The 26,780-nt window shown below is 43.9% G+C and overlaps 1 protein-coding gene across 3 annotated transcripts in view; it reads left to right on the forward strand.

Moving 5' to 3' along the window:
- DDR2 (discoidin domain receptor tyrosine kinase 2) overlaps positions 1-26,780 on the forward strand; it is a 186,759-nt gene that overhangs the window by 118,364 nt on the left and 41,615 nt on the right. For all 3 annotated transcript variants that reach the window (XM_014583607.2, XM_006142246.3, XM_006142247.3), the window contains 3 exons: positions 24,072-24,174; positions 25,571-25,802; positions 26,393-26,540. In XM_014583607.2, the coding sequence (XP_014439093.1) occupies positions 24,072-24,174; positions 25,571-25,802; positions 26,393-26,540 (483 nt within the window). The remainder of the gene's footprint in view (positions 1-24,071; positions 24,175-25,570; positions 25,803-26,392; positions 26,541-26,780) is intronic.

Below are 26,780 nucleotides of genomic sequence, written 5' to 3' on the forward strand. Positions count from 1 at the left end.
GAGTACTCCTTTCTTCAGGGTTCCTAGAAGAGCTGGTCTGGTGCTGGCAAATTCTTTCAGGTCTTGTTTGTCTGAGAAGACTTTAATCTTTTTTTCCCCATATGAAGGATAATCTTGCAGGATACAATAATCTTGGTTGAAATTGTTTCTCTCTTAGCACTTTCAATACATCTTCCTATTCTTTTCTTACTTGCATTGTTTCCATTGAGAGGTATAGTGTTAGCCTGATGGGATGATCTTTGTCCATTACTTCTGTTTCTCTTGCTGGTTTTAGTATCATGTCTTTATCTGTGGTCTTGGATAGTCTTGCTAAGATGTGCCTTGGGGAAGATCTTCTGGGATTGATTCTAACTGGGGTCCTTTGTATTTCTTGGGTCTTGATGCTAGAGTACCTCTCTAGACTAGGGAAATTTTCTTCCAGGATTTTATGGAATAGATTTTCCATGCTGTTATTAGTTTCTTCGCCTTCTGGGGTGCTAATTATTCTGATATTTGGGCGTCTTATGAAATCTGGTATTTCCCATATATTATCCTTGTGTTTTTTTGTTATTTTCTCTATCTTTTTGGTAGTTCTTTTTAGGTCAGAGGTTTTATCTTCTACATCAGAGATTCGATCTTCAGCATGATCTAATCGACTTTTAATACTTTCAAGGAAGTTTTTGATTTCCTCTGTTCTAGACTTTATCTCTAATAGCTCCATCTGATTCTTTCTCAGAGTGTCCATTTCTTCTTTCATATCTTGGAATGACTTTCTCATCTCCTGTAGTTCATTGTCTCTTTTCTGTTCCAACTCGAAGAATTTGTTCACCATAAATGTTCGAAATTCTTTGTCTGACATTTTGGTAATATCATCCATTAGCACGAAAGATGGAGGGGAGTTACTCTGTACCTTTGATGGAGATGTATTTCCTTGTTTATTCAGAGGCTCTTCTTCTACTTCTAGCCATTGGAAGATGTACTAACTTTTAAGTACCTGTCAGGTGAATGTTTCACTGGCTAGGAGTGTGTTACCCTTTTGTTGGGAATTGACGTCTGCCGAAGTCTCTGTTCTGTGGTTTTTAGTAATGTGACCTCAAAAACAAACAAACAAACAAACAAACAAACAAAAAACACACATAGTCAGGTGTCTGAAGAGCAGAATCTCCTTTTTCAAAACTACGGGTCTGGGTGGATCCTGGACTGGGGGGTCTAGATGGGAGTCAGTGGGGACAGTGTTGCCCCCTGCTGGCCAGGTGCCTTCAGATATACCAGGCTGCTGGCTGCCACAGCCAAAGGGGCAGTCTGTGGAGAGAGCTACATTCAATATTTCTTGAGGGCATTTTCGTTTTCTCCTCTTCATATCATGGGGGTACATCTTTGAAAATGCTCATTCTCTTCTCATAAAAGTTCCATGTCCATGGACTATTCCTTACTCCCCTTGTAGGAAAACAGTCAAAACCCTTAACATCACTGATTTATTGATTGTACACACTCAGTGCCTTGTTAATGTCTTGGAAGACACTCAGCTGGTGCATTTCAGATCTGAACTTGACACTGTCTTTCACTTTTGGTCCTCCTTTTTCATCTAGCTGTTGAGCTTTGGCCCCCTCCTACATTCTCCCTACTCTGAGTGCCAAGAGAAAGTTGATGTGAATGCACAGAATGGTAGGATGTTTTCATGCTCGGCCACTCATGCAGATTGGAATGCCATGAGGACATTGTGTGACTAAACAAGAGAGCCAGCCTTCTGTACATAAGCACTGAAGCCCTGGTGCAGGAAACGGGCTATTCGAAGACTGCAAATAGTCATCTTTAATTTTTTTCCTATTTCTGGCATTTCTTTTGGCTTTTACAGGGAGAAAGAAGTGGAAGTCTTGGTTTGCAAATATCTTTATAGGAACATGGGGTATAATGATGGACTGATCCTTTTCTCTGTCATTTCTTCCTATTTTACTAGGTTAAGCCAGAGACAAGAGTTTGAAGCCTATGAAAAATTTCTATCTATTTTCAGAGCTAAAAGGTCTAGTCACAAAGTTTGGGGCTTTATTTTAGAATTTTTAATTTATTTATCATTATTATTAATTAACTTGCTCTGGTCATCAGAGAGACAGAGAAAGAGAGAGGGAAAATGAGAAAGCAAGCTGTCAGATCTAGGACTTGAACTGTAATTGGCCATGTGGGAGCCCAGCACCCTAACCATCATGCCACCTACTGGCCCAGAACTCATGGAGTTGTAAGACTTGCACACTGCTGAACATAGAACAGGTATAGAATAATGCTTGTGGATTGAAAGATGAATCTTCAAGAGGTTTTGCAGGTATCTACTGAAAGATTGGGACTGACAGACTGAATTCTTTGTCAGTTAGATTTTCCCCACAGGTTGGCCATGTGGTATAACAGATAGAACTTAAGTCAGGAGACCCAGTTTAAAAGGTAATCTGATAAATAGCCAATTGTTAAAATTTCTGAAAACCACAGAAAATCAATACATTATTTGGATACTAGTAGGTTGTTGTGAAAGTCATGATGTATTTTTCTATGCAAAAATAGGTCATGACTTTCCTAATAACCCAATATTAGAATATTCTGGTGAATGCTTTGAAGTTTATTTAGAAAAAAAAAATGTTTACTTACTTATTCTGAGTAATGACCCTAGTTATAATCTTAACATGGTCCAAAATTAATTGTGTGACATTGAGTGAATCATTATGTCTCTGTGTTTTACTGGATGGTTTGATGGCCTTCAAAATTTGAAGTAGCCCCTGAATTTACATGGCTGTTCTTTGTAAGGAAAAAAAAAAATCCACTTTTCCCAGTTACTTGTCCCTTTCCAAGCTCAGGGATCTGAAGTTCAGATTTCAGGAGAATCTTGTTTTGGGGGCTAAGCATCTAAGAGATGGCTGATGAATGCATACATGTTTTAATTTTAAACCATGAACTCTCGCCTAATCCTCAGGAGCTTCCTAGGACTAGAAACCACCTTGCTCCAGGGCACACTTTTGCTCTAGGTGTGGGGGGCGGGGGGTCAAGGAGAAGAGGAATTTCAGGCAGAAGAAAGAGCATATGCCTTGGCTTGAGAGGAATGGAGAAGTACCTGTGGGGATGCCTAGTGGAGGACGATGAATGGGGTCCAGGGGGCTGTGGAGGAGAAGCATTACCCCTGTCGGGTCCTCGGGTCAAGTTGACTCTCATTTTCCAACTTTGGCTGGGGCTGCTGGCCTTGATAGGAGAGCTGAGGTATCCCCACAGGAAAGGGAAGTCTCTGGATGCTAGAGTCAGATGCAAGAATGTTCTGGGTTGTCATGGACACAAAGGTCAGCAAAAGTCAGCCTCCTCTAAGGGGTATTAAATCACTGAGTTGGTGGTTCATGGGAGCCCAGCACGTTACATTTTTGCAAGGAGGAGGATGACTAGAAGTAACCTGACTACCCTGAAATGTAGCCTAGGGTTCTGAAGTCCTGAGGACCCCCTCAACCACCTTGGCTCTACTGTCTTGACTTAGCCTGGGACCACTGCTTACACATGAGGAAGGGAGAAATCCGTCCTCCCCAGTAGATAACCCAGACATGCAGGCTCCAAGATCCAGAGACAGGCCAGGGTGGTCCTGGAAATTCCCACATTCAAGCCACCCTTCCCCCTCATAGGAAGCAGGCAATGTGTTACCAGTTCAGAGCCCTAGTGTGGGGCTCCTCCTTTGATATTGAGAGTGTCCCCACTTTGAAAAGAATGGTGAAGACCTTTGGGGTTTGAGGTGTGGAGAAGGGAAGCACTTCTCTTCCTGGTCGCAAATTTGTTTTAGGGTCACCACTGTGGTTTTAATTCTTTCAGCATCAATCTCAACCCCCAGTGAGTTCTAGGACTTAAGACCACTAGAATCTTAGACTATTCATGTTGGAATGGACCTTAGAGAAATCTAAGTCCCTGTTCCTCTTTTTACAGATAAGGGAACTGGAAGTTGAGGCAGGTGAGTGATTTGTCCATAATCACACATCCGGCTAAGGTAAAGCGAGGACAAGGTCTCAGGGCTCCCTCTCCCAACCCCAGGGCCATTTCACCACAACCCCTTAGGAAGCAATTTGAGGAAATAACTTATCTCTAAAACTCATGTGTAGCTGTGCAACTCATAATCTCCTTCCTTTCTGCAACTTACAATGTGCATTTACAGGGCGAGAAGTAGTTAAGGTTTGAAGAACAGCCTGAGGCCAAAGAATAGAGCAAAACTACCAAAATCATGCGAAGTTCAACCTCGGAAACTTAGCCTCATTACCATGGTGAAAAAAGGAAGCTGGATGCCGGAAGCCCCTCAGGACCAACTGGCCCTGGCAGAGAAACTGAAGTACTAGGGATGCTCTGGTTCCCTTCTGCCAAAGGATCCCTTCATCCCCTCCACCTTGTCTTCCTCCACAGGTGGTTCAGTTCCTTCACCTCCACACATTTCCAAATTGGAAAATTATTTCTGTTTTCTTGGGTTCTCATCATTCATGTCCTCAGAGATGTGCTGAGAGGGGCCTCATCTGTTAGGGAGAATGTGGTGCTGATTTCAGGTTTCTGAAATCGGGCCTGAGGTCTGTGTTTGTGTGTGTGTGTGTGTGTGTGTGTGTGAAATGGCCTGAGAAGGGCCCTGGGAGTGAGATTAAAAGGCCGGAAGAGACCTCCCTGGTTGAATTTCTCTCAAGTGAGCAATGCTAAATGCTGCCCAGATTGGCTCTTACTTGCTTGTGTGTTTGTTTGTGGAGTCTAGCATGGGGGTGGCCTCTGGTATTCTCCCTGCCAGTAAAAGGACTTTTCTCTGGGGACAACAGAAACTCATTTGCCCTTTGAGCCTCCTTGGTTGTGCCAAAAGGGAATAAGAGAATGCAAAACTCAGTAATAGCAGCCGATATTCAAGGAACATAGCATGTTCCTGGTACCCTCTTGGGTGACAGCAACCAATTGAATATTCACAATAATCTCATGAGTAGGTAGTAGTACTATTCCAGATTTACAGAAGAGAAAGTGAGGCCCAGAAATAGTAGTTAACTCACCCGAGGTTACAGATGAAGCTGAATGGCAGAACTGGGATTTCAGTCAGCCCCCCAGTGCACTCTTGACCTTAGTGTTTTTCTGCCTGCTATGGAGGGCCAGACTCACAGAATCTCGAAGCAGAGGAACCTCAGATTCATGGACCAGCTATGGTGCTTCAGAGGCCTCCGAACCCCTCAGAACTTAGTGAATGGAAGCAAAAGTGAATTGGCCACAGAAGTTTTCCTGAACTATTGTCAGATATTGAAAGGACTTGGTGATGAGTTCCAGAAAAGACTATGAATGATTGATTGAATCCAGTCTTCTCTAAATGATGACTCTGAGGTTGAAGGAGGTACAATGGTGGGAGGTAACAAGTTTGGAAAGATGACGACCAGACCTGACTTGAACCCAGTCTCTACTGCCTGGTGTTGGGTGAGCTTGGCCAGATTTTTAGCATCTGTGAACCTCAGTCTTCTCATCTCTCAACCATTACTGCTTTCAGGGCTATGATGAAGATTAAGAAAACATATGTGAAATACGTGGCATAGCACACACAAAGGGATTGATAACTGCTGGACCTTCTCTTCTTTTCCTTAATTTTACATATTATGGTAATGGTAGATTTCATTCGCCTTTCCATTATCCTACATGGTCTTCTCTGTTTTACATTAGTTATTTGGGTTAGGCTTTAAAAATATCTTCTCCAAGGGCAAAATTTTCACAGTTCTTAGGTCTTACATCTTAGGATGAAAGGGTTCTAAATGCATTCTGCTGCATAGACACAGCTTTGCATACAAAGCAGCTAGCTGAATCTCCTGTCCCTATCTAAAACTTGCAAAATTTTACCCTGTTGTTTTGCACTCAGAAGCCCAGATCTTTAGCTTGGGAAAGGGGTTCAGATGAACTGGCAGTAATACAAGAAAGGATAGAACTCTACTTGTCCGTGGTCCATAGAGGTAGGAGCCCAAGGAGACGGCCTGACGCTCAGGGCCAGCAGCACAACCCTGGAAATATAGGAAGAGTGTCATGCAGAGTTTCTTTCTTGGACTTCTTAGTTTTTACCACCTAGAGAGCTCAGGTTTGCTCAGGAGTTCCATGCTGAGAGGCCAAGGGATTACAAAGGCACCAACAGTGTTGGCAGAAACAAAGAGCTAGAAACCTTGGAGACCTAGCTTTAAAGCTACCTGGGCCATGCATCATGGTTGATTTGCAAAGTAGCTTCCCCTGCCATGGATGCCTTTTCTAATAGCTCACAAGAGCTTTAGAGGCTTGAAATCTATAGCGTCAAAATATACAATATAGGACCAGCAGGTGGCATGGTGGTTAATGTGCAGGATTCCCACATGGTTGAGCATGGTTTGAGTCCTGGACCCAGCGACTTGAAAATTACTCCAGGAGCATGTGCTTGTGTGCCTAAAGATTGGAGAAGGGATTATGGCAGGCCATCCCCCCCAGGGCAGGGGGTGATTTCTGACTTTCTCTGTCTCTCTCCAGTGAGCACACCTGCCCTATGGCAAAAACCTGAAAAAGAAAAGGTACAGAAATACAAATAGAAAAGCAAGAAGGTAGGGATGGTAGGGATGGTTGTCACTGAGAGGGCATGAGGTAAAAAATGAGGCTATATTGGCACCAAAACCAGCAGTTACCTGATTTTAGACTGTTCAGTGTGAGAACTAGCAGATAATGTAATGATTATGTCGCTGGACTACTGTGTGGTCTACTGTGATTTGAGTCCCAGACCTGGTGGCTTAAAACTTACACCAGGCGTGTGTGCATGCATGCCCAAGATCCTGAGTGGAGGAAAAGGGATTGTGGTACGGCCATTCCCGCTGGGTAATGATTTCTCACTTTCTGTCCTCTCTCCCAGAGAGTACATGCACCCTGTAACAAAAATCTCTCTCAAAAAAAAAAAAAATGTTCAGTATGTAACTGATAATTTGTGATCAAAGGGCCTGTCTTCACCCCATGGTCAAATGCAATGCCAGGTCCTCTTTTCTAGGGTGCTGATTCCTTTTGCTGCCATATTTCAACAAATCCTGGGACCAGGATGTTCTAAGATTTGGTGTGGTAGCGCAGTGGTTAAGGTGCGGGACTCCCACATGGTCGACCATAGTTAGAGTCCTGGAGCTGGCATCTTGCTTTCTCACTTTCTCTCTTTCTCTTTCTCTCTCTCTGGAGAGTGCATGTGTCCTATAGTAATTAAAATTGTAATAATAATAATAATAAAATTAAACAATTATTTTTAAAAAACCAAAAGATATAGACAGGCAATAAGCCTCCCTGGGTCCTCTGTCCACCTTGTGGTTCTCGACACCTGGGGTCTCACTGTAGATAGCACAGAGACTGTGCGAATAGTAGCGTGAGGTGAATAGACCAGGGCAATGGGAATAGTGAGATTTATGAGGGAGCTTCAGCAAGCTTACAGAAAAATGGAATTAGAGTAGGAGTTTATTTTTTCTCCAAAAACTTTTGAAATCCATGCATAGTTGTTTTTAAGAATTATTTTGTTTAATTTTATTCATCTTTTTTTTTTTTTTTTTAAGTTTGACCACAGAGAGACAGAGAGAGAAGGAAGGAAAGTGAGGAAGGAAGGCACCAGGTCTGAGACTCAAACCACAGTGGGCCATGTGGGAGTCCAGCACCTTAACCACCGCTCCACCCACTGGTCCTGATGCATCATGTTTTATAATGCAGGTTTTCCATGAATGTTTTGAAAACACCTTGTAGATTCTAGTTCTAGTTATCAGTATTCGGCTCTGTGCCTTCAGGTGAATTTCTGTACCTCACTTTGATCACTTACAAAATGAGAATGATAAATTTTATTCTTTGAACTTCATAGGATTAGTGTGGGGACCAAAGAAGATAATGGATTTTGGAAAGATATATGCCAATTTCAGAAATTGTGACTTATTACTTTTGGAAGAGAAGGAAATTAAAATAACCGCAAAACAATAGTTTCTCTCAAGCTTATGAGGGGGAAGGAAAGAGAAAGAGATTCTATTAGAGACCATTCTGGTCCCTTGTGGTCTCCAAGAGAGACTCAAGTTGCCTTTGGAGCCTGTGGGCTCCTAACAGCCGTGAACTCTGGCCATCCTAATGCCAGGGGGATGCAGGGCCTTGTGCCAACCCAAACAATCTACAACAGTGTATTTTTTTCTAGGGAGAATAATGTGATTGTTGACTCAACTCTTGGTCTTAACCAGAGGTCTCTGAAGAGCATGGATGTAGCAAGATAGGCATCCCAGAATTTGTTGGTGGTTTGGGCACATATATATTAAAATAGAGTAAAAGTTAAGACAGACGTACAAATCGGTGGGGGTTTTTTAGACTTCAGTAGGAGATAAGTTGTTTACAAATGTGCAATTATTTTTCTTTTCCTTTCCTGGAAACGTTAATGATTTCCTCTTCCCTGAGGTAATGATGTTCTCTGGCATGTTTACGACTGGCATCCGTGTCGGTGGTTGCTTATACACGGGGATGTCACAGAGTTTGTGGTAAAACAGAATCAACACATCAGCTTATTGTGATGAAAAGTTTTCTTGAATCCATGCAGAGTTCTTTCATCGTATGCGTTTCTCCATGAACTTTTTGAAGGCCCCGCCTATAAGCAGTCAATAAATGCTTGAAGAATAGGAGAAGAGAAAAAAGAAGGAAGTCAAGAAATTCTGTGGCTTCTCTTCACTTTTCTCCAAAGAAAAGGTCTAAATGATGCCATTGGAGACTTGGTCTTGCAGAGATTCTGCGTGGGAAGTCCCTTTGCAGAAGGGGCCACGGGAATAGCGTTGTTGGAAATGATGGGGAGGCTACGTCCCGAGTGAGTCTATCAAGAGGAGGAAGAGCTAAGAACCCTGAGCCCTAACCGTGACTATGCAGCACTAGGGACCTGCCTTCCGGTGCCATTGGAGGGCTAGGAGCCCCTCTCCTTGCAGAGGCAGAGCTGCCACAGGCTGCAGGGGTGGGCCAAGCTTCCGTGTTCATTCATAAGCACCTAAGATCTTTCTGCTTTGGTTTATAGGCAGGTCTTTTCCATGGTTATGAGTAAAGAAAAATGTGCTTCAATTTACCTGTCCGTGTGTAAATCTCTGACTCATGCCCAAGAGGGATCCTAAGTCTCCTTCAAAAGCTCTGCTGGTTTTGTCCTGTAACCAAGCCTAAGGATAGCCCCTGATCCAGATCTGCAATTGGCAAAAAGTAACTGCAGAAATTCTCTCCTCTCTCAGACACTCCCTGTTCTGGGGTCTTACTCTCTTCATTTTCATTGCCACAGTAGCAATCAGATGCCTCGAGAAAGGTGATTTGTGACCTTGATCTAGCCCTTCCAATTACTCTGGGGGGAACAGAGATTACTGCAAGCTACTTCGTCATACCTGAAAACAGAAACAAAATGTTAACTTTTACATTGTCACTGATTCATACTGACTATTTCACTTTTTGAACTGACTGCTAGGAGGCTCAGAGTCAAGGTTGAAGCCTAGTACCAGCCAGAGGTAGAAACACTGGTAATATATTTTGGATATAACCTTAGCTCTAGCTCAGTTTATTGTTTCTGTTCTCTTTCCCCTACCCCTTATTTCTTCACTCATTTATTTTTTTTTATCTTATGCAACTTTGGAAGCCAATTCTCACCTTGTATTAGAATAAATCAGAGTAAAACTAATGAAAACATAAATAATATCTAACTTTTATTAATAGTTCTATGCAAAGTACTTGACATATGTAAGGGGCGGTCTTCAAAAAGTTCATGCAAAGTGTACACTCTGAAAAAGCTAGGCATAGATTTTAAATTTTCTTTGCTCTGAAATCAACCTGCTCTTTAATTCCACTTTTGCACAAACTTTTGGGGGTCCTTTTATATAAACTCCTATTTCTTACAACATTCCTATAAACAAGCCTCATTATCACCATTCAATGGAGAGGCTAAAGGCTTAATATAGATATGATCAATAAAAAAAAGACACTCTAAATTGCCTAAGAAAGAGTGACCATAATTTTTTTTTTTTTGGAGAGGTTTTCGCTATAGAGCGTGTGCGCTCACCAGACAGACAGAGAGAGAGACAGAGACAGAAAGTGAGAACTCACCCCCCAGGGGGGATGGTCACACTGCAATCCCTTCTCCTCCATTCTCCTCTGGGGATCTTGGGCACGCATGCACACGCGCCCGGTGTGAGTTTTAAGCCACGGGGTCCGGGACGCGAACCACGGCCGACTACGTGGGAGTCCAGCAACATAGCCATTATGCTAACTGCTGGTCCCAAGTGACCATAAAATTTAAAACAAATAATCTTCTCTCATCCTCCTAGATATCATTTGAGCCTTCTCCCCCCTTCTATAGCGGATAAAGTTATTTGCATACATTACCTTAAATCTCTACAACAACCCTGCTTGACAGGATTCTTAAAGATGAAAACACTGGAGTTTACGGCGTTTAGCAGCTAGTCTTGGGATCCCGTAATTCGGAAGCAGCAGGATCAAGTTCTAAGCATAGAACTCGCATGATTCCAAACTACGGTCCAGTTTTCTTCTCAACTCCTAACCTCACAGCTATGTGGCTATCTCGCTGCCCTCCCTCCTTGTTGAGAGAAAGGATAGACTATTTTACTATGAGGACTTCAGTGGTTCATCAGGGAAGAATAATGTATCGTGTGATCCAAACCTCAGTACCCAGATCCACTACAGCTTGGGGCGTCTTTTCCCGGAGCCTGTGATAATTGCTTCTTGTTGTTCTTCTAAGAAACTGCAATCTTACAGGGCTATTCCTAAGGGAACGTTTAACTGGGGCAAAAGAGGTCTTATACCTAAAAAATAGCGCGGCAGACTGAAGAAAGGAACCCGAAGGATCTTGTTTGGCCCCTTGCAAGGCCCTTTAGGTGAACAGCCTCTCTGACATAGCCTGTGATGTGCAGTTCATGAGACGCGAGGGCCCAGGTGACGTGCTTCCTGGAATTGGAAGTACGAGACCATGTTAGCTTGGGACAGAAGAAGGGAGAGCCAGCGATCAGGAGACCTGAATTTCAGTCCTGATTACACTAGTAGTCTGCGTGTCCTTGGTAAGTCAGCTTACCTTCCTGGAGCTCAGAGGTTCAGATATTTAACATGGAGCCACAGGAAGGCGTGGTTTCTAATATCCCTGCCTGACTCTAAGACTTTCTGATTGTAGATATTCCTTCAGACCAGAGACTGCCTTGGGTCCATCAGTGGGCCCTGATAACCCCCTCATCATTGTCTTCCCTGGACCAAGGAAGGCCCAGGTGGCAGATATCGGTGCCTCAGGCCTCACGTGCACCAGGTGTGTTTTCCTAGAAGCTGCACATAGGACACTCGTTGGTGGGGAGCCCTGGCCTGGAGCTGGTAGTAAGAAGGCAAACACTAAGGAACAAGCAGCCCTTTCAGACTCTCAACCTTGGCAGGGCTGTATGAAAAATAACTCTTGGGAAGCTGGGGCCCGTGGCAGTTGCTTCTCCCTAGACCTCCTGCCAGGCTCTACCAGAGCTCAGGATGGATCAAGCTTCCCGCGGGGCCTGCAGAAGCTGGTGCTGGTATTTTTCCACTCTGGGAAACTGGAAAAGTGAATTGGCTTCTCTGTCCAGGAGATTGGTGGGTAGCAGAAGCATCAGGAAACCACTAAGACAAGTCAGCTGGCAAAATCAGGAGATGCTTCTTTGCTGCAGGGTCGTTTGCTTCCCTCCCTGTTCCATAACTTTTCATGCTTTTAAAATATTTAATAATAAAGAGAGGGCAGATTGGTAGGATCTAATGAACAAGGACAAGGACTTGGGGGGAAGCAGGGGACCCAGCATTCAGGACTTGAGCCAAGTTGGCAGTTCTGAGTCTTCACTATTGGCTGAGATTCCTTCCACAGGAGGAGCTTACCCCAAATAGGCATCTTCAATAGGAAAACCACACTGGAGTTGCTGAGAAGTGCCACGTTGGTTGCCCTAGGCCAAGGCTTCTCCTGGTTCCAAAGACTCAGTAGCATGGGAAAGGCCATCCAAGATCAGCGTGTCCATTTTCCTGTGCCCTTTCTCTGAGGCCCTTGGCAATACCAATTCACTGGGAAACTGCCTCATTTCTTCTTATTGTTTGTTTGTTTTTGGATTCTGCTATGAGGCATGTGCACTTGTCAGACAGAGACAGAGAGAGAAGTGAGAAATGATCCTGGGGGGATGACCATGCTGCAAATCCTTCTCCCTCATTCTCCTCTCAGGATTTTGGGAATGCACACACATGTGCCTGGTGTGATTTTTCAAACCACCAGGTCCAGGACTCAAACCACGTGCAGTTGGCCACGTGGGATCCAATGCCTTAACTTCCATGCTACCTGCTGGCCCATTTGCTTCATTTCTTAATGTATCTATCGCCGCTTTACTGGTTCTTACCACTGAATTTTCTATCCTCATCCTGATATTTCTTGGTTCTAACTTCTAGACTTCCAACTTAACTCCCATCATTGGAGGATAATTGGTAATACAGTAGACCAGAGGCTTACTTCACTATTGAGCTGGGGAACTTCACAGAGGCACAGAGCAGGCCAACCTTCATGTCTACAGTCCTTTGTCCCTCTCCTCACCAAAGCTGGGATCCCTCTTTAGGGTCACTTGGCTGGTAGTTATCCAGTAGCACTGACTACTGTCTGTACCAGAGCTGCTTTTCCTCTCATGCAAACACCTCAAAAGCTTTGGAAAGAGCAGCCTAGCTATTCACTACCCTCTAGAGATGGTTGTGAACTGGGGACAAGATGCTGCCCTTTCAGACAAATCTTGACCCTCTTTAGGGAAGCACTGCCTTCTGCAATGCACCTGAGCAGGGTGTTTCTTAGGCAGACATGTGAGGAGCACCCAGGGTGGCAGGCAGTCTCAGAGGTCTTCGGCACATAAACGAATCAATTGCAGCATCGAATGCACCCGTGAGAGTACAGCATGCAGTGAAGTTCAGTCTTCATTCATCCATCCTTGAATCCAGCCTTCGATCTATTCATCCATAGACCTTCTTGTCTACTTATTATTTGTCAAATATATGTTGAACAGGTAATGGATACTGAGGGGGGAAAGGGAGACCCTGATTTAGCTACTATTCTCCAAGTTGTTCTTAATAAGGAGGTAAAGAAGACAAATAAAGTAGAAAAACTGTTCCAAAGATTGTTACTTAAAAGAGCCCACCCCTCTGTCACCACCTCTCTGTCTCTAGACCATGTGTTACTGTTTGCCATGGCTTCGTCACTCTACCTAGAAATAACTAGGATGGCTATTTCCAAATACACAATCACCTTGTGTCTATTTGATTTTTGAAAATCTATTGTCTTTTTGCCTGTCTCCCCTACCAGAATGGAAGGTCCATAAGATATATCATTTTATTTGTGTCTTTCACTACTGAAGATTCAGAGTAATGGCTAAGACATAACAGATACTTTTTTGTTAAATTAATACATCGGCTAACTACATACATGTATGCAATAAGTCAGTTATAAGGAAGCCTCATATATCTGCTGCTTAGTAACACATCATTAATCAAGGCTACCCTTGGCTAAGTTCTCAGTAAGCCCTGCAATTGAGAACAACAGAAAACCGCTTTAATCAATTTATCAACAGATCTTTAGTGAGCACTCAAGGCCAAATACCCTACTAGAATTGGAGGTACAATAAAGAAAAGATAAAAATGAAAAAATAAATAAATAAAAGTAAGAAGAAAAAAATAGGGACCAGCAGTGAGCGTATTGGCTATGTCGCTGAACGCCCATGTTGTCGACCGTGGTTCGAGTCCTGGACCTGGTGGCTTAAATTCACACTGGGCGTGTGTGCGTGTGTGCCCAAGGTCCCGAGAGGAGAATGGAGGAGAAGAGATTGTGGCATGACCATCCTCCCTGGGGGGTGATTTCTCACTTTCTGTCTCTCTGCCTCTGTCTTTCTGGCGAGCGCACGTGCCCTATAACAAAAAGCTCTAAAAAAAAAAAAAAAAAAAGAATGTAATGAGGTCCTCATTACACTCTTTAGTAGGGAGACCCACAGTAAACAATTATTTATATGAGGGGTCTTCAAAGCATTCCTAGAAAATGCTAATTATGATAAAAACTATGCATAGATTTACATTTTAGCACCAAAATAAATTTGTATTTTAATTCAATTTTTTTCCCACAAAACTTTAGATTTCCTTTCATTATTATAGCTGTGGAAGCGCTATAAAGGAGAACCAGTTTGTTACAATAGAATGTGACAGAGATTTCTAAATTAACTGGAATCTTGGAAAAGTTCCAGAGGGAGTGAGAGGGTCGTAACAGGAAGGAGAGTAGGAATTAGCAGGTGAAGAAGGAAGAACATTCCAGATAATGGGAACATCATATACGAAGTAACTTTGAGGCGACAAGGCATTCAAGGAGTGTATTTAAGGAGTTGAAATAAGGTTAGAGTGATAGGGTTTAATGAGCTAAACTTCGAGGGTGGCTCAAGATGAGGCTGAGAGTAAACTGAAGCCTGATCATGCTGAGCTCATGGGTCACATTTTTAAAGGAAAAATAGAAGGTAGAAAAGTGGGAAATAGGTAGGAAGCTCACTTGGGTGGCTATGTGGAGAAGGGACACCAGAAAGACCAGGAAGGAGGGTCAGAAGGTTTTGTAGTGATACAGATGGTGGCCCTGCATGGGAGGAGTGGAAAAGGAGAAATAGATAGACTCAAAGGATTTGCAGGAGATGGGGCCAGACAGTGACACAGTGGTAACACAACTGGACCTACACGGAAAGATCCTAGGTTTGCCTTCCATGCTAGGCATGCACAGGCCCACGACCCTGGCTGGCTAAGACTGGGGGTGGATCAAGGCATGAGGACCCTGTTTGGAGTGACTCTGCATGTGTGAACATGTGTGTTCATGTCTCTTTTTCTGGTGGAAGAAATAAACTTTTTTTTTTTTGGAGAGGTTTTTGCTACAGGGCGTGTGCTTGCCAGAGAGACAGAGAGAGACAAAGAGACAGAAAGCGAGAAAACACCCCTCAAGGGGATGCCCATGCCACAGTCCCTTCTCCTCTATTCTCCTCTCAGGGTCTTGGACATGCATGCACATGCACCCGGCATGAGTTTAAGTCACTGGGTTGAGGACTTGAACCACGGTCGACTACATGGGAGTCCAGCAACATAGCCATTATGCTAATTGCTGGTCCCAAAATAAACTTTCTTGAAATTGCAGGTGATAGAATTTGTAGCACGTGTGGATGGCCTGATTGGTTCTCAAAGGGCAAGTTTATTTCTCACCCCGGCAGGGATAATGTGTCACATATCATTCTTCCTCTCCACAAATTCTCTATTAGTCCCTAGGCAGAGTCAAGAGCTGCCCATGCTGATTCTGGGAGAGCCCTTCCAGTTCTCATCAGTGTCTTGTCTACACACAGTTGGGTTTAAGCTCCTTTAGGATGGAGAGGCTGGAGGGCATAGAGGCACACTCAGCATTTTATGTGGCTCATGAAGCCCTCATTTCATCCTCTGGTTCTTCTAGTTCTTGTACTTGAGTGTGTGTTAGAGTCACGTAGAAAGCTGGTTAAAATGCCATTTGCAGGGGACCAGCAGATGGCATAGTGGTTACATTCCTGGACTCCCAATGGCCAATTGTGGTTCAAGTCCTGGACCCAGTAGCTTGAAAATCATGCTGGGTGTGAGTGTGTACATGCCCAAGATCCAGAGAGCCCAAGATCCCGAGAGAAGAATGGAGAAGGGATTGCTGCATGGCTGTCTCCCCAGGGGATAACTTCTCACTTTCCCTTTCACTGTCTGTCTCTTTCTCTCTCTGGTGAACTTATACACCCTAAGGCAAAAAAAAGGTCTCTCTCAAAAATAAATAAATAAATAAACAAACAAACAAAAAAAATAAATAAACAAACACAATGCCATTTGTGGTCCTCTCCTTCCACTGCCCACCAGAGTTTCTGATTCAATAGATCAGTTGGGGACTGAGAATTTGTATTACCTTCAGTTCCCAGGGGATGCCCAGGTCCTGAAAGCAGCACATTGAAGTTGGCAGCTCCCAAAGAATAAGTGAGATTCAGTCAGAACAGGAGAGCAAAGAGCTGTCAGGAAGGTCATTGCTCTGGTGACACCACAGAGCAGTGTCCTACATGGCTCTCTCACTCACTCCCTTGCTAACTTGCTCTCCCTCCTCACTCCTCCCCTGACACAGCATTTTACATCTCTTTTACTCCATTTCCCTCTTCTGCTAAATAGGTAAAGTTCTTTCATGGGTTCAGTTAGGGCACAAAATAAAGAGTATCCTAAGTCCAGGAAATAAAATCCATCTGAAACGTATCCTGAAGGTGTAAAAGCAGCAGCTGCTTTGCTGAAACATCCTGGTTGCTGTTTCCATGATGAAAGTGCTTTCATGGGAAGTTACATGCAGACACCACGACTCACCCCGTCCAGCCCTCCTTCCCCATTTCTGGCTCACTTCAGATGTCAGAGAAGCAGAGATCCTCGTTACATTCATGGCCCAGTGTCTAGTGATGTGCCGCAGCAAGAATGAAGCCCTGCGGATCTAGGAATGTGGTTCTGGCTGCCCAGCGTGGTCCCAGAAAATCATCCAGTGTCCAGGCTGGTAGGGCCCTGGGACAAGTGGTTCCTAAGCCAGGTTCTCTAGTACGCTATTGGGGAGCTTTAAGAATGTGCAGACCCCAGGGGCCAGCAGGTGGCATCGTGGTTGGAGTTCTGGATTGCCACATAGGTGACCACAGTTCAAGTCCTGGGCCCAGCAGATTGAAGATCACTCTGGGCATGTGTGCATGCATTCCCTCAATCCCAGATGAGAATGGAGGAGAAGGGACTGCAGTGTAGTCGTTCCCCCCAGGGAGTGATTTCTCACTTTTCCTCTCTCTTGTCTCTCTCTGGAGAGTACACATGCTCTTCAGCAAAGGAAAAAAAAAAAAAAAAAAAAAATGGGCAGATCCCTGGGCTCAGTGGAGAGATCCCTGGGCTCAGTGGAGACATACCAAAGCCAAATCCCTAGCGAGACACCGACATACATGTTTTGTAAAACCTCTCCAGGTGTTTCTAAAACAATTGGTCTGTGGACTGGTTTTTGGTAACCATTGCCTTTGAGAATGTTCTAATCCAGCTCCTTCATTTTCTACATGAGGACTCTGAGACCCAAAGAGGGGCCAGGCACTTGCTCAGATCCCACGGGGTGAAAGTGGTAAAGCCAAGACTGGATTTAAAGTCTTCATTTCCAGATGTCGTGTAGCTTAGTGGGATCACAGGTCACAGAGTCTAAGGTGGGTTCATATTTACCCAATGAATAGCCTTGTACAGTTAAACGTCTTACCTGTAGAATGTGTGGTGAGTGGAAAACATGAAATAATAAACAAGAAAATTCTCAGCATTGCTTGACACTTGATAAATGCTTCTAAATAGATGTTATTATTACTGTATTTCATAGAATTTAAGAAACTGTGGATTCTGAGATGCATCATTAATCTACATGCCTCCAAGAAAAACAACAGCAATAAAACACTAGTGACCAAGAGATCACACAGTGTTAACACAATTGGACCCACGTGGAAAGACTGCTGGGTTCACATTCCAGGACCTCTCCAAGCACACTTGGCATCTGGGCTTGCTAAGGTCAAAAGTGGTTTATAGCATGGAGACCTGTTGGAGGTGCCTGTCTCCCATTCTCTTTCTCTCTCTCTGTCTCTCTGTCTCTCGAAAGAAATAAGTGAATCAACTTTAAACAAATAAGAAAAATACTGTCAATTAAACTATGACACTATTTGCTTATACAACATACAATGCATTCCGATTTTAGAGATGGTAATGTGAACAAATGATACATGTTCATGCGAACATGTGGCAAAGTGGGAAATACAGTATTACATTCTTCTTTCCTTGACCGATTCTTGCATTACTGAATTAAATACTTAAATCGGTAATACAAATTCCTGAAGAAGATTAATTGTAGTGTGTTTGAGGACTGCAAGGAGGGCATGATGGCTGATGGGGAGGGTGAAGCAGAGACAAGATTCAAGGCAGCCAAGGGACAGGTTATATGGGGCCCTGGCAACCCTGGAAGGAATCTTAATTTTATGGTAATTGATACGGGAAGTTAGTGAAGGGCAGAAGAGTCCTAGAAGGGAGTATCTTGATACGACTAATATTTTAACATATATATGGGGCTCCATCGGGGGGTGTGGTGGTTAAGGCAGCTGGATCCCTCATGGCCAACTATGTGGGTCAAGTGCTGGAACCAGCAGCTTGAGAACATGCCGGGAGCGTGTGCATGCATGCCCAGAATCCTGAGAGGAGAAGAGAGGAGAAGGGATTGCGACATGACCATCCTCCGAGGGGGTGAGGGGTAATTTCTCACATTCTCTCTTTATTTCTCTCTCTCTCGGTCTTTCTCCAATGAGCACACGCACTCTATAACAAAAAACTACAATAACAACAATAATAATATTAAGTACATGGGCAAAGGTAGACAAAGGGAAACCAATCAGGAGGTTATTGTACTACTCCTCACGTTAGAACACAGCCAATGGGCTGAAATGGAAGTAAAACATATAGAAAGCAAAGCAGATGGGTCATGGGACTATCCTGGAGCTAGCCAACAGGATTTCCTGTCAGCTGATATACAAGATATGGGGAATGAAAGGAATCGAAGATGGCCTTCAGATTTCTGGTTGGGTCATTGGAAGAATGGAATTGGCCAAATGGAAAAGACTGAGGAAAGAGGTTGGGGGGAAGTCTGTATTTTACTCAATTTTATTTTGACTCCTAATCTATATTTATCTCTAAGGTTTACCTTCTTTATTAATAAATGTTTCGACCACCTAGTCTCTCCCCCAAATGTACTCTGTTAAAGTAAACTATTCTGGCCTAAAATGGCCCCTGTATTCCCACATTTTGGATGCCCCTGGATCAGCCAAAATTGCACCTGTTAGGCTGTTTTTTTAAAAAATATACATATAGGGGAACCAGCAGTTAGTGTAATGGCTATGTCACTGGACTCCCACATAGTCAACCGCAGTTCAAGTCCCGGACCCGGTGGCTTAAACTCACGCCGGTCGCGTGTGCATGCGTGCCCAAGATCCCAAGAGAAGAATGGAGGAGAAGGGATTGTGGCATGGCCATCCCTCCTGGGGGGACGATTTCTCACTTTCTGTCTCTGTCTCCCTCTGTCTGTCTGGTGAATGCACGTGCCCTATAGCAAAAACCTCTCCAAAAAAAAAAAAAGAAAAAAAGTTTAAAAAAATATACATATATACTTTTTAATATATATTTTTGAGCTGGTTACTGGGTTACAACCAATCACGCTAGTCACCTTTCAGGTTTTTGGGCTGTTTGTGCAGCCTACCTCCACCTGTGACCAACAACCTCTCTACCTCACTCTCGCACTGGTGTTTTTATGACACTCTCCCATCCCCAGGGTAAACATTACTTTCCCATTCCACCAACCCATATCCCCTGGAAACGATGCAGCTAGCCATAGTCTCTTGGAAGTCATCTTCCAGGAGGCTGCCCAATTTGAATCGCCTGCCCTTTGTTTAAATACACTCTGTTAAATTTTGGTTTGTCTAAATTTGTTTTTAACAACACTGAGAAATAAAAAAAAAAGATGTAATGTTCCCCCACCACCACCACCACCCTTGCCAAGTTTGCCATCTGTAGCAAAGACAGGACTCCCACATAAATAATTATAATACAAAGTGGTATGTTTCTAACTATAACACAAAGCACTGTGTTTCTAATACAAGGTCTCTGTCTGTCTCATTCCCTGTCCTTATAAACTCGCCAGGACTCAATTATGGCAACCATATCCTGATGCTAATCACTTTCCAAAGGCCATGCCTTCCCCCCACATCCCCCTCCTGCCTTAGGTTTTTGCCATAGGATGTGTAGGCTCTCTGGAGAGAGACAGAGAGGAGTAAACTGAGATATTACCCTTCAAGGAGGAGGGCCATGCCTCAATCCCCTCTCCTCCACTTTCCTTTTGGGATTCTAGGCATGCACACACATGCACCCAGAGTGATTTTCGAGCTAGAGATCCAGGACTCAAACCTTGGTCAGCCATGTGGGAGTCTAGCACCTTAACACTCACACCCTCTGCTGGCCCAAGGCCCCTCCTTTCAGGACCATAACCACATTAAGTCTTCACTTAATTTCAAAACACCATTACAATGGCCCACCAAATTTTAACACATAAATGTGAACCACAGGGAATACATTCAAAGCATAGCGTGTGCCAACTTAGCACACATGACATGTAAGTCACAGCCAAGGAGCAGGTCAAAAACGCCCTGAGTCGGACTATGGCTTCAGCTACGTAGAGGGATGGAGCAGAAGGCAGTGCTGTTCTCATGTGCAATCTATGAAATGTATATTGGCCTCACCCACTAGTAATTTTGGCCTCATTGGTGTCCTGAGCTTGTATTTTCTCATCCTCCTTCTTCCTCTCAATTTCCTTTAAGAAGGCAGTTTGGAAGCTGAGAAATCATTGCTTCATCCTAAAGAGTTGAGATTTGTACTTAAGAATCAAGCATAGTGTTTACCTATGGAACTTTCCATCTCAGATGGAGAAAACACATGTTTGATAATAGGCAAATGATGAGAGGTTCTCTGGTGCATCTCTTGATTCAAATCTGACTTGGAAGACTAGAGGCTGTGAACATATGAGTTCTCTAGTTGGGTATCTGGTCATGTTTCTTGCCAAAGCTGCCTTTGTATGGTTTTGCTTAACCACAGTTTCTGGAAGTATCAGCTAGTCCTCGGCCCAGAGCCATCCTTTCTTTTCCTGGAGCCAGAGAAGAGTCCAGAAGCTGTACTTGGTTTGATGCAGACAGAAGGGTCTTCTTGGTTTCAGTTCACCCTGGTTATAGGGGATGTTCTCTCTCTAAGCCCATGATGTTCCTTTTTTTTTTTTTAATGATTTTTTTTTCAGAGTTTTATTATAGGATGTATACACTTGCCAAAGAGACAGAAAGCAAGAAATCATCCCCCAGAGGGTAATGGCCATGCCACAATCACTTCTCCTCCATTCTCCTCCCAGGATCTTGAGCACACACACACACACACATGCCTGGCATAAATTTCAAGCCACCCAGTCCAGGACTCGAACCATGATCAGCCATGTAGGAATCCGGTGTTCCTTAAGGACTGCAGTTCTGCCACTGCTCAGCCAAGCTGGGCATTCTGCTCACGTGAACCTTTTCCCCTTGATTTGTTTACCTCCCCAGGGAACTTCCAGGAAACAGGCCGTGGTACTGTTAGTAATTTGCTTCCCTCTGTTCCCTTCTTAGCCTAGGAAATTCTCCTCTTTCTCCCAGCTACCTCCACTTTATCCTTCAGTCCCTTAATGAGGGCAAGGTTTCCAGGAAGCCATTTATCTTCTAGGAGTTTCTTCTTTCTGCCCTATAAACATGAACCTCTCCTGGGTGAAAGAACATGAACTCTCGGTTACCTTCTCTTTTAAAGGCAATGAAATACACGAACAAAAGCAAAAGCCAAATCTCAATACTTTATCCTGTCCCAGAGATGATTATTTAAAAATTTTTTTTATTAAACTATAATTCACAAATAATAAATGGTGCACATTAAAAATGATCAGAAAAAGAAAGAAAACATGATCAGTTCTGGCGTGGGGATAAACCCATGAAACCATCACCAGCATCAAGATAATGATCTAATTCATCAGCTCCAAAAGTGTCTGTGCACCCCTTTGTGATTTTTCTAACCACTCTCCCCTCCCTGGGAAACACTGACCTGCTTTCTGTGAATGTAAATGGATTTGTTTTCATTTTCTCGAATTTTGTATAAATGACAGCATGCAGTATGCACACTTTTTGTCTGACTTCTTTCATAAAGTGTAATTATTTTGAAATCCATCCATGTTATTGCATACAGCAATAGCTCATTCTTTTTCAGTTACTAAGTGGGCTTAGGGTTAGGCAAGTTAGGGTTAGGGTGAGGCAAGTAAAGTCTCTAGTGTGCAAAAGTAATTGTGTTTTTAAAAATTATTATAGCCGGGGCACAGTTGCCCTATTGCATGTACTTGGTATGCTTGTCCAAGGTCAACTGACCTTATATGTGTATTGTGTCTGGGCTTTTATTCCATTCCATTAGTCTTTGTGTCTGTTTTTATGCAAGTACTATATACTGTTGTTCCTTTTTTTCTTTTTAAAATCTTAGCAGAGAGTATGTGTGCTCAGCAGAGAGAGTGAGAGAGAGAGAGAGAGAGAGAGAGAGAAAGCACCTCCCCATATGGGACATGACCACACTACAATCCCTTCTCCTTCATATCTCCTTTTAGGATTTTGGGCATGCATGTACACATGCCTGGCATGATTCTCAAGCCATGGGGTCCAGAATTTGAACCACGGGGTCAGTCATGTAGGATCTAGCCCCTTTAACCAACACATCATGGGCTGGTTTATGCTGTTCCTTTTATTTAAAATTGATTTATTTCTTTCATGAGAGTGAGAGTCAAGGATGGAGCGAAAGACAAGTACCTTCAACAGGGTCTCACACTGTGATCCCCACTCCCAGGCTCTCCAGCTAGCCAGTAGAATGGGCATGCACACCTGGTATATACAGATTGTTAGGGAACTGACCCCACATTTCTATATACGAATCAAGCACTGCTGAGCAGCATATTATTGTGGTGTCACCAGATCACCCAGCCACGCTGTTTTAATTACTGTAGTTTTGTAATATATTTTAAAATCTGAAATTGTGATTCCTCCAATGTTGTTCTTTTCCAAGATTGCTTTGGTTATTTGGAACCTTTTGTAGTTCCAAATGAATTTTAGATTTTTTTCTACGTCTATAATAAATGCCATTAAGATTTTTGAAATACTAGATTTTGGGGTGTTTTTTGTTTGTTTGGTCTTCAAAATAGGTTCTATTTTCCTGCCTTTTTACATGCCTGTTAATTTTTTATTTGTAGAATAATTTTTTATTGCATAGAATGTCATTGATCTGAAATTCAAATTTATCTCAATATCCTGTACTTGGTCTGATACCCCTATGTCCTGAGAACTCTAGTCCTTGCCATCATGGTACTTTTTGTCTCCTGAATTCAGGGTTGAGGTTCTGCCTTAGTTCTTGCTCATTTTGCTATGGCCTGGCCGCCCTTTTGTGACTCTAAGACTCTAAGACATAGGACTCAACTTCTTTGCTTCCTGTGTCTCTCAGGGTGCTGTTGTCTGTTACCTGACATTCATTATTTCATGAGCCAGTTTTGTTGTTATTTTTTTAGAGAGAGATTTTTGCAATAAGGAGTGTCCGCTTCCTGAAGAGACAGGGTGAGACAGAAACCAAGAAATCACAACCCCCACCCCAGCAAGGATAGTCACACCACAATCCCTTCTTCTTCATTCTCCTCTCGGGACCTTGGACACACATGCACATGCGCCTGGTATGAGTTTTAAGTCATTGAGTCTTGGACTCCAACCACAGTCAACCACGTGGGAGCCCAGTGACATAACCATTGCACCATCTGCTGGTCCCCACGAGCCAGTTTTTCACAGTTTGTCCTTGGGGTTGGTTCATAAAACAGACTGAATTTGGTTTCTGTTATTCTTTCTTGTTTGAAAATGAAAGGTCATCCCAGAAGTTTTTGTTTTTTACCAGGGGCTAGAACACAGTGCTAACAGGGGCCAAGGATGTATGTTTAATCCTTTGTAGGCATTTGCTGGTTTGTTTCATGGTCTCATGCAATTAGCTACCAAAGAGAAAAGAATCCTATGGATCATAGGCCTGGTGAGGACAGCCCACAGCTGTTGGGGGGTTAGTTCAAAGTGCATGTTGTTAATAAGGGAGTGGGGATGGGCCACTGGGGTTATTACCAACTACAGAGGCCATTACCTCACATGACTTTAGTTAGAGGTTGGACCAAGAGATAGGTTTGGTTGAGGGCCAAACATTGGCGGGCTGAATGGTATTTGGAATCAGGGCTGGGAAGATGAGTCTGCTAGAGGCAGGGTGGACAAACTGGAGCCACATGGAGACTTAGGAAGATTTAAGTGCTCTTATTCCTTGTTCAATAATCAGTGTCATTCTCCCTAGGGGGCTCCAGAAATAAAATTCAAAGCACATCCTCATTTTTTTCTGTTTTTCTCTTGGTCCAGCTATTTGCCGCTACCCTCTGGGCATGTCAGGAGGCCACATTCCAGATGAGGACATCACAGCCTCTAGTCAGTGGTCGGAGTCCACAGCTGCCAAGTACGGAAGGTGAGGATGGCCTCCTAAAGCCTGAGCTCTGGACTGGACAGAGTCCCTGGACACAGAGCCTTGGCTCACGGAGCTGGGGGAAGAGGGATGATAGTGGTGGGAGCTGGTGAGAACGGGGGAAGGACATAAGGTAGGCCTGTCCTGCTCTGTATGTTTTTAGGAGGAAAATTCAGGGCTTGGCTGTGTGTGCTGGTCTGGCAACCCCATCCCAACCACAGAGGCCCCAGAACCACACCACCCACAGTGAATGGATTCATTGTTGTGCAGTGGATTTGCTTTCCCTGACCTTCTCACTGTGAGCTGCTGCAGGAAGCAGGCCAGAATGGCAGTCATGAGAAGGTGAAATCATGTAGAACACCAGGAGCCAGAGTGTCCAGAGTTTCCTCTTCTCGTGGGTACCTATGAACATTACTTACTGGCAGAGCAGACACAGGCCACCAGCAAGTTCTTCCCCTCTCTCAGGGACATCTCACACACAAGGACCATCCTTCCCCCATAAACAGAGCATGGTGGGCTCCTGAGGAATCATCTGAGGAGTCTTCTAAATCAATAAAACTCCCCACAGGAAAACTGCACTGTTGGTTGTGACCTAATTCTCCTTTCAAGTCCAGTTATTTTTAGTGTAAAGAATTGATTTTGTTAAAATGGGATCACCCATGAGAAAGCAACCCTTGCAAACCTTCCCCCTAATTTCCATCTTGGTGTGTGAAAGCCCACAGAGATGGGTGGTGGGGTTGGAAGGCAGCAACAAATGAGTGGGTAACATCCATGAGAAAAGGAAACATTCCAGGGAAGAGAGAGAGTGGTAAGAGTTTCCCAAAATAAACCTTTGACTTTTTTCACAATTTTGCGCAGTGGTAACTCGGCCAGGAGGAAATAAAAGGAAGCCAGATTACTCACTACTCCCCTGACATGCTCTTATCCCTCATTCTCTCCATGAGTTTCCATGGCATTTTGCTGGTGCACTTCATAGCCCACACTGGAGATCCTACCAGCCCTCCCTTCCTGCTCCCAAAGCTTGCTATCCAAGCACGGCACAGCTGGTTTTGTTAGACTGAGTCTGCAAGTGGAAGAGGGGGATGTGAAATGACTCCATGGTGGGACAGAGGGTAGAAAGGGTGCCATTTCCCTCAAGGTCACTAAATCAGGATGTAAAATAAACGCTACATGTCATCTAAAGGCCTCCAGCTCTCTGTGGTGACTGTCTCTCTGGGTTTCTTGATGATCCAGGGACAGGGAACTGACTATAAATGGACTCTATGGTGGTGGTGAGACCCATGAGGAGAACCCAAAAAGTCTGTTGGGGTTACCCTCAGGGCAAGGCAGCTGCTTGCTGTGGTAAATACTTCTGTGGTTTCATGATTGCTCCCTCTCTCCCCAACACTTGCCTCTTAAGATTGGACTCAGAAGAAGGAGATGGAGCCTGGTGCCCTGAGATTCCAGTGGAACCTGATGACCTGAAGGAATTTCTGCAGATTGACTTGCGTACCCTACACTTTATCACTCTTGTGGGGACCCAGGGGCGCCATGCAGGGGGTCATGGCATTGAGTTTGCCCCCAAGTACAAGATCAATTACAGTCGGGATGGCACTCGCTGGATCTCTTGGCGAAACCGGCATGGGAAACAGGTAGGAAGAACAGAAATGCAGACCTTAGGATGCCCGAGACCACGCTTTGACTCAGGCTAGAAGAGGAAGAGCACAAGCTGTCTGCATGGGTATGCATGTCCACAGAAACGGCATGCCCTTATGAATGAGTGACCCAGAATGGTGGAAGGTAATAAATGGCCACAGAGAAGAATGTCAAGGCTGCTGGAAAAGCTAAGTGATACAATCTGCTCCTTGCACTAAAAGGTTGATCAGTGGGACCAGTAGATGGTGTAATGGTTACATCACTGGACTCCCATGTAGTTGACCACAGTCTGAGTCCTGAATCTGGCAGCTTAAAACTCATGCTGGGCATGTGTGCACACATGCCCAAAATCCTGAGAGGAGAATGGAGGAGAAGGGATTGCGATGTGGCCATCCCTACTTGGGGGTGTGTGGAAATTTCTTGCTTTCTGTTTCTCTGTCTCTCTCTGTGACTTTGGTGAGCACACATGCACTACTGCGAAAATCTCTCAAAAAATAAATAATAAACTTGATCAAAAGAGTAAGAGGTAAAAAAAAGTGAGCATTATTTAATATCTCTTCACTCTTTTTCTATCTCCTCTCCTCAGGTGCTGGATGGAAATAGCAATCCTTATGACATTTTCCTAAAAGACTTGGAGCCACCCATTGTAGCCAGATTCGTCCGGTTCATTCCAGTCACCGACCACTCCATGAATGTATGCATGAGGGTGGAGCTTTATGGCTGTGTCTGGTTAGGTAAGTCTGTAGCACAGGGAGCTCATAGCGCTTATGAAAAGCCCCACCCCCTGGAAAAGACAGGCAATAAAATCAGAAAGAGATGGGATCAGTTGCCCCTGGAATGAAGTGATTCCCCACTCTGGTAGAGAAAGGAGTGTTGTTCATTCACCCAGAGTCTGGTGTCTCATACATGGAATAATGCATTAATGAATAATGCATTCATTCGGCCATGGTGAAGAAGAATAATGAGGTACAGCA

Source organism: Tupaia chinensis, unplaced genomic scaffold, assembly GCF_000334495.1.
Source record: "Tupaia chinensis unplaced genomic scaffold, TupChi_1.0 Scaffold000070_1, whole genome shotgun sequence".
Taxonomy (NCBI): Eukaryota; Metazoa; Chordata; class Mammalia; order Scandentia; family Tupaiidae; genus Tupaia; species Tupaia belangeri.